Source organism: Ursus americanus, chromosome 3, assembly GCF_024610735.1.
Source record: "Ursus americanus isolate L20-20 chromosome 3, mUrsAme1.1.p, whole genome shotgun sequence".
Lineage (NCBI taxonomy): Eukaryota > Metazoa > Chordata > Mammalia > Carnivora > Ursidae > Ursus > Ursus americanus.
This window is the reverse complement of record NC_142129.1, coordinates 55627877-55639356: the sequence shown is the minus strand read 5'-3', so window position 1 is coordinate 55639356 and position 11480 is coordinate 55627877. Positions and strand designations below refer to the sequence as shown.

Sequence of the window (11480 nt, the reverse complement as noted above, 5' to 3'; positions counted from 1 at the left end):
ATACTAATTTTAATTTTTATAAAAATGTTTTTTGCATTCTCCCCTATTTGATGGTTAATCTGTATTTTTATATTAGATATCCCAATAGCGCTTATAAATGATCAATTTTTATGCCCACTTAATTTCCAGAAGTTGAGGGGAAAAAGTGGGTGTATGTCAGCCACAAATATTACAGACAATTTGTAGAAGGCTTTTTTCTTTTCCATTTACACGCACAAACACATGACTAGCAGGCTTGCTTTTACAACTGAAACCTGAATCAAAAATAAGGAACAAAACTTACCAATTCATTGTAACAGCTTTGTAAGGAAGGAGTTCAGAGACAAGAAGGACTGCAGGAAGTCACTTTCTTTCCAACACGCATGAAAACTTTCTTCTTGAATTTGTTTCTAGCCTATGGTACTGTATGAATAAGACAAACAACACAGAGGATTCTCCTGGCAGAAGGAACACCTGTGGGCTGGAACGTGACCGTCTTCATTTCACAGGTGGGACCAGCTATCGGCCTGACTCAACCTATGTCTGAAATGCCAGTAAGATATTAAGAATCCCCAAGACAGGCAGACAAAAAAAGACAGATGACTGCTTGATAATCAGATCTGAAAGCAAAAACCAGCTTCCCAACATTGCTTCTATCAGTGGACAAATGAAGCAGCTGTGCACTTAAACAAAACCAGAACCTGACTTGACCAAGACCCAGAAAAAGAACCAGAGAGAAAGAAAAAGAAAACAGTCAGCAGGAGCAGGAGCTCTAATTGTGGAATGAGGCTCATCTGTGAATGTGGAGTCAGCGCATTAGGTGAGTCACCTGGGCATCCCAGTGGGGTTCTCACCTGTCAAAGGAAAACGCAAGAAACAAGAGCATTCTGGGAAGGCATTTACTTGCAAAGACTGCAAGGGTATTTTCAGGTTCTAGGACTGGCTCATAAAATAAAAAGGACAACAGTTTTTCGAAAGAAAAAGATCCCACATTATCAGTGTTAGCAAGTTAATAGCCTGATCGTGGCAATTTTCTCATACAATCATTCATCTCACATCTTCCAAGAAAAACCCCGTTTTCTCTCTCAGGTTGCAAAATCCTTCTTCCCCCGCTCTCCCCTCAACTACTCTCCCCTCAACTACGGGATGCTTCCTTAAATAAAGACAAGGTTAAATATTTGGTTTTCCTGTCCCCCTCCCCGCCCCGCCTTTCCCCTCCTTTTAAGGCAGAGTTAGGCATCCCCTTTACATTCTCCCTACAAAGCAAGCCACAGATTTGTTGCGTGTTTGCTTATGGAGAAAAGACAGTCTCTGTGAATGATCATAAGTCAGTGGTTCTCAACTGGTGGCAGTTTTGCCCCAGACATCATGTGGCGTGTCTCGTGACATTCTTGGTTCTCATAACTGGGGGTGAAGGGTAGCGCTACGGGAATTATCTAGTAGGGAGACCCCAGGGATGCTGCTAAACACCCCATCCGGCACAGGACAGCTCCCACAACAGCCTAAAATGTCACTAGCGCTTCTGAGAGCTGTGGCACAGATTAAAATCAGACCACCACAGCTGAGATTTCCAGCCTGCGCGTTTACCTGTTGTGAAACTTCGGATAAATTACTCAACCACTCTATGCCTGATTTCTCCCACCTATCAACTAATCTGCACCTATATATAGAAGCACAAAATAACCGTTATGGGAATCTTTATTGGAAATACACATACCCGTTCCTCCGGCTTCCTGGATTGCAGTAGGTTTCCATATCAGCATCACTTGATCTTTTTCCCCTTTTATCTACATCTAAATTCTCTCTGCTGTTTCCACCTCTAGGTATGGAGGCTTCTACATGAAGATAAACCTTACTTTCAGTGCAAATCTTTATTACTATTGGCCATTTCTTGGGATCAAGGTATATAGTTGAGCAAAAAAGAGTAACATAGCAGGTAGGCCTTCTGTCCTTTGAAAGGCCTCCTTACTGGGACGCCTGGGTGCCTCAGTCGGCCAAGTGTCTGCCTTTGGCTCAGGTCATGATCCCAGGGTACTGGGATCAAGTCCCGAATCCGGCTCCTTGCTCCAAGTCTCCCTCTGCCTGCCACTCCCCCTGCTGGTGCTCACAAGTGCGCTCTATGACAAATAAAATCTTTTTAAAAAGAAAGAAAGAAAAGAAGGAAGAGAAGAAGAGAAGAGAAAAAAGAAAAAAGAAAAGACAAGACGCACTCCTTACAAGGTTAGCCCTTGTTCTCAGGTATCTGAGAACATAATTTTGGAAGCATTCCTACCATTCCCCAAACTAATAAAAGTGGCTCACTATGCCACAATTGTTTGTACAAAATATATGGCTTATGCAGAACATGTGCTTTCCTTCGGAGAGTCCAGAAGTTTGGTACCTACCAGGCTAAGGGAGCCTACAGGATCCCGCCCCCCCCCCAATAAAAATCAGTCTTGAATCAGCTCCCCTGGTTGCCAGCAGTTCACGTGGGGCAGAATTAAGTGTCTCCTGCAAGACTCCACTGGGAGGATAACTTAGAAGCTCAAGGGGTTTCCCTCAGACTTTGCCCTGCAAATCCTTTTCCTTTGATCTTATTATCTTTTTGCTGTAATAAATCTTAGCTGTGAGTAGGACTAAAGGCTCTGTGTCCTGTGAGCTCTCCTAGTGAAGCACCACGGGGTGGCCCTGGGACTTCCAATACAAAAGTCCCATTTTTTTATTCCACCTGATGCTATGCAAAAGGTCATGTTTACCCACTTAAAATATCACATTTCATACATTTCTCATACACTGTATATAAACATGAGTTGATTAATTTTCATTCTATTAAATTTTTTTCTTGTTAAATGCTAGGTTGTCAGCTGCTGCAATTTTTCCTAGGCCAAACGATATCTGCCAATAAATATGGGTCAATGTCTAGCACACATTTTCAAAACTGAACTGTATCGCATTTCTCTCTCCCCTCTGCACTTCCTAGTTAATATCCTCTTGACCACACTAGCAAGATCCTTGGCAAGTATCTTTCCCATTCCTCTTGGGACATACTGTATTATCCCTTACTGAGTTCATTATTCTGGTACCCAGGTCCAAGTTCAACTCTAATATCTGCTATATAACCATCTGTTAATTTTTCACATTCTTTTTCTTTCGAAGACTCAACTTTCCATTGGAATGACAGGCTGAAAATAAAACTTCATATCCTGAATCCATTAGTCTATATTCTATCTAGAGTTTATTCCCTAATTAAAGATGCTTCACCCTTTTTTTCCACCCCATCTCAGATTTTTCAAATCATGTTCCTCGGGAACATTATCATCAAGCTATTAGACAAAAAATTCTGTTTTGGAAAGTTAGGTAAACAAAATTAAATAGACTTATTTATTCCAGAACTTTTCGGAAACTTTGATAGTATCATTTGGACTGTAAAGGAGCATCTCAGGGTTTGGAACAGTACATAGATTTGCATAAGTTACATAGAGGTATAAAATTACTGCCCAGAAACGTCTTAAAGGGACCAATATTTTACAGGATGCACTCTGACAAATACTATGCCTGTCAATAGTAGGGTAAGAGTACTCACAGCTGATGTCTGAGAAGCTATGGATACAGATGCAAGACTGAAAACACTATGACCAACCAGACAAAGCCACATTGTGAGAACTGACTCTATTGCCTTGAGAACTGAAACATCTAAAATATTAGGCAACTATGAATTAAAAATGAGATCAAATAAAAACTGTTAATGGACTACTTATTACAGCTCTTCCTATGGGAAGATGACTTCATAATTTTGTATGATAGGTAAGTATGAAGTTTCTATAACATTGTGGTCATAAATTATTGCCCCATAAATGGAAAAATTAAATTCAGTAAGTTGTCAGTAATCATTCAACAGCTCTTCTATCAATACAGAACTTGAACTGCTTGATTTCTAAAATGAAAAGAAAGGAAAATACACAGAGATACTAAAATAAGACCATTGAGCAAGCACTTTTTAAAGCAATAATACATCACAACTAAATAAATTCAACAAAAAGGTTTGTTAATACTTTATTAGTATTTTCTAATGGACAGAACATAATGCAAACCAAATAAAAATTTTAATCTTCTTTTTCGTTCAATAAAAATAACTGACATTCTGATCGTTATTTCTTCTTTGTTAAAGAAGGAAAGTATTGATAGAATAGTTAGGCACACAGTTGACATTTACTGTACAATGATATGCACAAGTTATCTTTTAACAACTATAATCCTAAGATGTGCTCTTTATATTTTTCCCTTGTAATACAGGAGCCACGCTCCTATAAGCAAAATTTACTAATAACAAAAGAATTTTACAAGGAGTGACAAAAAAGACTTTTAAAACAAGTCCTTAAATAAAAGGATGCAGCAACAACGGAATGTAAGTTGTTGGGTTAAGAAGACAGTTTAAACTAGATCTCAAAACATTAAAAATTCATTTATTTTACAATTACTCAAATACACATGCATTAAATGAAAATATTGCACAAAATTAAAATTTTAGATTGTGAAATTTATATTGTTCTTAATTTTTTAAAAATTGATACACTTTCTGGTAGCACTTAACTGTTTGATTTTTTCCAAACACCAGCAGCACAAACTTAAAATGAGCAAACAGAAATATTCAAGAAAGTTTTTAATTTTTTTTTTTAAAAAAAATTAAGGCTAACCAAGTGCATCCATTGGTCAATGGCACAATTTTTTCAGCAACTATTCAGAACACCCTAATCAGAGGAAATGCCCAGCTAAGCGCTATATTTAAATCATACAATCAATTTTTAGGTGAATGAACTCTAAGTTAGTAGTGATGGTTTCTAAATAGTTTATATGTTACCTGAAAAAATCAGAAAACCCAAAGAATGATTAATTTTGAAGGTTCTTGCCTAAAGGCACCACTGACTTTAAAAACACATTCAAAAAATCAAATCTCAGAAGACTTAAAGCCTCTTCAGGTATATATTTATATATGCAATAAATGCATTAAATGTAATAACTTTATTAAACATAGTACACTGTACTTGACTTAGGAATTAAATATTTTACACACAGCTTGACCAAGTCATTCAAAAAGTAGCTCTCATTTTAGCATGACCACGGCTCTCTCTGATGTAAAACACAGATGTGCACAGCGAAGATGCACAACCGTTTACATAAACTACCTACCACTTGACACTTCTGCTTTTGAAATATAAACTCTTTAAACGAAAATTATTTAAAAAACCCATTTACTCATGTAGTTTTTGGTATGATTGCAGTTACCTTGCAGGGCTCTGTTATGAAAAGTTGCAGTTTTGCAGGACCTTTCTTCCTTTCCCTGGTTGATGGCCAGCATTCCTCACATTATCTGGAAATGCTTTTCGTATGTACACACTAGGCTCTTACACGAATTCCTGTTTACTCTTAGACTTATTTATGTCAAAAAATATACTTGAAATGGGCAAGGGTATATCTGAAAATCATTGCACTTATGGCCATGCTGATGCTTCCCACAGACATGTTTCACAAATCCTCACCTTTAAAGCCTGGGGCATGGGGATGGACCACGGCAGGGAGACACACTGGGAAGAAAAAATATTATTTCTTCCGCCACAGTGAATAAGGATCTTTTCTCATTTGCAAGTTGCAATGAAAGGGATTTCATTTATGTAATTCTTTAGACATGCAACACAGGCTGAATATATGCATACTCTAAGTATACACAACAGCATTATTAATAAATATGATTATTATTATAAAGCTTTAAGGGAAGGCTTTATTCTGTTATTAGGCTTCACTTTGTAAGTAGGATCTCTGTGAAAACAAGACAATGACATCTTGTTCCAATCTTAAAGCTCCCAAATAACTGGGATACCGATACTCTGTCCCTTTATCTTAAGCACCCAGACGTTCTTTTAATACCAGGATCTTGGCTCAGTGGTCTGATAAGTAGCTTCACTATTTTAAGGTTGTAGTGTTAAATATTTTTAAAACAAAAAAACGCTGACATACCCAAACCCTTGGTCAGTGTAACTATTTAAAACTATGCAGAAATCCTGCATACAAGGGATATGAAGACTTCCAAGATGGACAAACAGAGAATAAGAAAACTAGAAGAGATGCAGAGGCTCCAGAACTGGAAAAGGTAATTTGTTGTTGTTGGTATAAAATTATTTCAGGGACTTAAATGTATACACCCAGGGGTTTTGCCAACTTGCTTTATTTAGTAGAATTTTATATTATGCAAAATATAAATAAAAGCATATTTTTAAAAATATTATAGTTCTGTTTTCATTATTTATTTTCATATATATACATAGTAATAGAATTAGGAATCTGTCTGTTTACATATGACTAATAAGATCATTTAATCCTTTGATTTGCTACTTTTGCAATCGCCTAAGGTATGTCTAGATCACGCATTTTTTAAAATTATATTGTAACTTTCAATAGTGTTTTTTTCAATAGCTGTTTTTTTTTTAAATTTCCATGTTTTTAAAATAAAAGAATGTATTTGGCAGTTCTTTCGAGATTATACTCCCTATTATATAATCAGTAATCTCTTAAAGATAAAGAAAACTGTAATAATTTTGAAACTTAAGTGAGAGCGCCATTATATGCTTCTTTTTGCACACAGAATACCAAAAGAAAACTTACGATTGAGTAAAACAGAGCCCCAAAGCACGTAAGAATCAATTAAAATTTGTTTTTTACCAATGAATAACAAATCCAATCAAATTCTGTTTTTGATTGGTTTTATTTTATGTCACAAAACTGTAATTAGGGAATAAGGTTACTTCATACTTTAAGGGCATCCTGTCACTCTCCCCAGACCTGAAGCAGATGTTCCAAAGATCATTCACCTGGCTAATCCACATTATATCAAAATTCTGATAAAGATCTATAAAATTATTATGCCAAAAAAAAAAAATCCCCTCCAAATCATACATTGCTCAGTCTCCCATGGTTAAACAAATTAGCCAGTTTATCTGTGAACCATTGTTTTGTGCTTTCCTCAGCTCTCATGTACACATTCTGGCACTTTGTCATTGCTGGAGAATGCTGATTAGTTTGAAATGGAAGAGACCAACGTCATTCTTGCTTGAGAAGGGGGCAGTATCCTCTCAATGTTGCAAAAATATGCACCAAATCATTTAAGACACAGAAATCTTTCTTGGTAGTGGCTGGATTACGGACGAGGATGAGAAGAACCACAGTCTTAAGAATGTATTAATAATCTATTTTGAGACACTAAAAGACTGGTGCGACATGACAGTATATGAGTTAAGCCCCAGAAGATCTGTCCATATTATTAGTCCTGGACAAAATGAACACCAGCTTCAGAGATTGGAGTGTCACCTTTTCTGTAAAGAAGGCGCTTGAGTAGTTTGAAGTTTCTGTTTATATTTCTGTATCTGCTTTGACCGTGAATGCAGTTTGTTGAAAAGTTCACGAAATTTATACTGTGGAAATAAGGTTTCCAAAAAGCCTTCCAAGAAGACATAAACCATTCTCCTATTTAACTGGTTGTGCTGAAACATTTCAAACACACGAAGAATACCTTTCCGTGTTGTCTCAGCCCCGATAATGTGCTTCAGTTCATCTAAATGAAGAGGGGACAAATAAGCATCATTCATTACTCGTATAAAGGAAACACAAGGCCTAAACTATGCTCTAAGTTTGAAGTATGTGAAGTACACAGCGGGGTAATAAATAGGAGATACTCAGTTCATGTATTTCAGCTACGCATTCTAACTGAGATTAAAATCTACACGTCTGCATGCATCTGTCCACTTATGTAGTAACAGATACTGGGGAGGATATAGCACAGGAAAAAGCGGCAGCTTCTAGACTCCTGAAACCCCAAATTAGAGTTACAATCCTGTCCCTTAATACCTTTACAATATTTACCCATCCTGAGTTTGTTTCCTTATCTGTAAAATGGGGATTTATAATAACCAAATCCTTATAACTAAGAATTGAGAGAGCTTTAATGAAATAATGTGAAAAGTGATCTGCAAAGGCGAAAACACTATACAAATAGTCCTACTGTGTCTAATGCACAGTAAGAAATACTGTAAGGAAATGATATATGAAAGGTGATTAACAATCTCAAAAAGCCTGCAATAGTAACAGTGCCATTCAAGTACCCCAAGTATAAAGATGTTTACAGAGGGGAGAATTCCACATGGTATATAATCAAGAAAGGTTCCCTTCAAGGAAGTGAGGAATGAAGGAGACTTTGCTACCTGGGCAGGAGTTTGACAGGCACAAAGAGGTGATGAATTAGCTGTGGGGGACAGAATAACAACGAGCAAATGAGCACTAAGTGGGAAAAACAAGGCAGGTTCAAAAAATGGGGGCACTGAACTGTAGTTCAGCTAAATTCTGAAATTCTTTTAAAAGAATGTGGAGAGAAGAATGGAAACAAGTGCTGTGGCTGTCAGAGTGAGCCAAGTGTGGAGTTTACTCCCAAGCGACATGAAGTTATTACAGATATCTGAGTAGGGGAACATGTATGATTATCCTCAATTATTTATAATCAGGGCCCCAATATGCAGTAAATACTATTTACCTGCTTTCAAAAGAAACATGCAGCTTCCACAAGGTATGTTTCTACCTAGAAGTACTATGTAATTTAAAGCAAATGGCTTATGAATTTACTAAAAACAGGAAAGGGATTATGCATATATAAACATATATACCTTTATATTTAGCCTCACTTCTTTCAAGTCTTCACTCAAGTGTCCTCTTCTCACACAACTGCACCTCACCCGGCACTTCCCTCTTCCTGCACTATTGGTCTCGTCAGCACTTAACCACTAGCTGACATACGGGCCTTTACTTGTCTACCTTCCGTCTGTGTTTCCCAAATAGAATGTAAGCTCCAAGAAGGCAAAGATTAGTGCAAAGAAAGTGTCTGGCACATGAAACACTCTCAATAAGTATTTACTGAACAAATGCATTAGTTTCTTTCAGCTATATAAATCAGTCTAGAGCACAATCTGGTTTGTGCTAACAGTATATTAAATAATATTTAATTCTAAATTGTCATTTATTTTTATTTTTCTAAAATGTTATTTCTATGATTTGCTTTTTTTCTTAAATGTTATTTCTAGGATTTGCTTTTTTTCTCCAAAGGCAACAGTATATAGTCTGTAGGACAGAATTTATAGTCATGTGGCAAATTTCCAACTTAACTGACAGAAGAGAGATTTTAAAATCTATAATGAAAATACAACTCTAAGTTAAAGAAAAACAAAGTTATAGAAAAAGAAATAGATATTAAATGATGTTAATGAACTTCATAAATATTCCTTTTCCACTCTGTATTCATAATTAAAATGTAGAGAAGAGATATCTAAGTATTTTCAAAGATATTCATAACTAAAGAAGAGACCAAACAACCACCCAGCCACACAAAATGGTTTTTCACATTATAGAGGCCCTCTGATGGAGCGAAGGCAAAAGGGGGACAAAGTGAGTCTAAGTTAGTCAGACAGCAGTGTTCTAAAGAAGTAATTCAAATTAGACCAAAAGAACGCCACTAAGTATATTTTCTTTGGAATCATGTTTTAAATGAGATTAATAACAGACCAATCAGTTGTTTCTACATAAAGGGATTCTTTGAAAGAATACGTTCTCTGAAGTAGAACAAATACACTTCCTGAAAACCTCACACTTCATATTCTTTTATTCATCTGTCACATATTTTATCATCAAGTTTATTCTCAAAATGGTTCAAGGTAGCAAATGAAGTGGTTAAAAGCACCACTTTCTTTTTTTTTTCATGATTGAAAGCAATGGCTTTCAAGTCGCTCAGCGCGGAGCAGAAGCCCAACAGTCACTTCCTAGCTTGAAACCTGGGGTGGCTTACATAACCTCTTTGAGGTTCTATTTGCTCACATATAAAGCTGTGATGTCAACAGTGCCTAGCTTCTTAATACCGTTATGAGAGTTAGTGAAGGATATATGAGAAGTGCACAGCAATAGTGCCTAATACACAGTAGTTACTAAAATCAATAGGCAGTTAAACCAGCATGCTCAATGCCAAAAATTCAGAAGAACTACAAATTAGTAGATTTTTACCAAACCTGTTCACTCACCTGGCATAATTGAAAGTAATTTAGTTTTTCCTGCAACTCTTGTTCTCATTCGAATAGCTTTATCTCTGCACGGAACAGTCTCTGCTAAAATGCCATTTGGCCAAAAGGCATCTCTATTTAAGAAAATTAAATAAATTTTGTAAAAATTTTCATTTTCTAATGATATAAGTCAGTAAAATTATTCCAATTTTCTACAGAAAACACAAATGTAAATAGAAAGCAGAAACATTTCTGAAATTTCATAGAGGTATGACACTCAACAAATAGTAACTAAGAGCAGGGTTCAAAAGGATATACGTAAGAAAAGTAACAGATGAATTCTGCCCTGGAATACCTTTTAAACACTAGCAAATGAAAAAGAGAGCAAAATGAAATACATAGATGACTACATCACAGCCATCTAAACTCAAAGTAGGCCCGTGATCTCAATGAGATTGAACATCTGATCCAAATACAACCCCACAATATCTTGAATTTGGATACCTTATAGTTAATCTCCCTTAGTTCCCTTATAATTAAGCCAATACAAAACAAAGCCTGCACCCACACCTTACAGTTAGACTGATTACAACATTCCTTTCACATATATACCCTATTCTCCTTCACTTGCACAGCGTGCTTTAGTCCAGTTCTCCAATTCACAGGCCAAAGGCAAGAACGGAACACACTAAGGTTCCATCGGGGAATTTGGTCTGAGGGAGAGAGACTCCCAGAGCAGTTCTTAACTGACTATTAGAAACACCTGGGAGCTTTAAAAAATCTTTACGTTCAGGCCTTCTACTGATTGAGTCAGACTTTCGAGATGGGACCCAAGTATCAGTACTTTTTAAAACTCTCCAAGTGATTCCAACATGCAGTCAAGGCTGAGAATCATGCTCCACAGTGAACCAAACATCATTCACCAGCCCTGAAACAGAATGCACATGCCAGGACAGGTGGTCTGACTTTTGGCAACGGTCCGGTATGGTGGGGAGAAACTCAGCTTCAGATTAGAGAAAACTGTTGTTCCCCGCTTTCCAGCATGTGAGCTTCCAGACAAGCCACTAAACTTCTCTAATCCTCAGGTTCCATATAACAGAATGGAGACCAAAATCCCTCTCTCATAAAATAGGGTAAAATCAGAAAGTATGCATAAAGTAGTTGGCATAGTGCCAAGCAAATAATGTTCAATATTGGTAACTCCTTTCTTGCTTCTGTTACTTCAAAGTACATGATGTCATGAATATTTATGCCTTGCTTATCTTTCATTTTTAGAAAAGAGGTTTATTTCTTGCTGTGCTTTCCTTGAAGGGGCTGCATTTTATCTCAGTCCCTGGTGACTGGCAAAATACCAGGCACAGAGGAGGGGTTTAGAATATTTCTGGAGGATGAACACATGAATTAAAGTATCACTCCTCTTAATTTGTATTCTTTTCA

General features: G+C 36.7%; 1 protein-coding gene across 3 annotated transcripts in view; it reads right to left on the bottom strand.

Moving 5' to 3' along the window:
- Window positions 1-3986: 3986 nt before the first annotated feature.
- The window catches only part of SNX13 (sorting nexin 13), a 128035-nt gene continuing 120541 nt past the window's right edge, over window positions 3987-11480 (bottom strand). For all 3 annotated transcript variants that reach the window (XM_045793094.2, XM_045793093.2, XM_045793092.2), the window contains 2 exons: window positions 10065-10177; window positions 3987-7561 (listed from right to left, as the gene is read on the bottom strand). In XM_045793094.2, coding sequence (XP_045649050.2) covers window positions 7314-7561; window positions 10065-10177 — 361 coding nt within the window. In that variant the 3' untranslated portion in view covers window positions 3987-7313. The remainder of the gene's footprint in view (window positions 7562-10064; window positions 10178-11480) is intronic.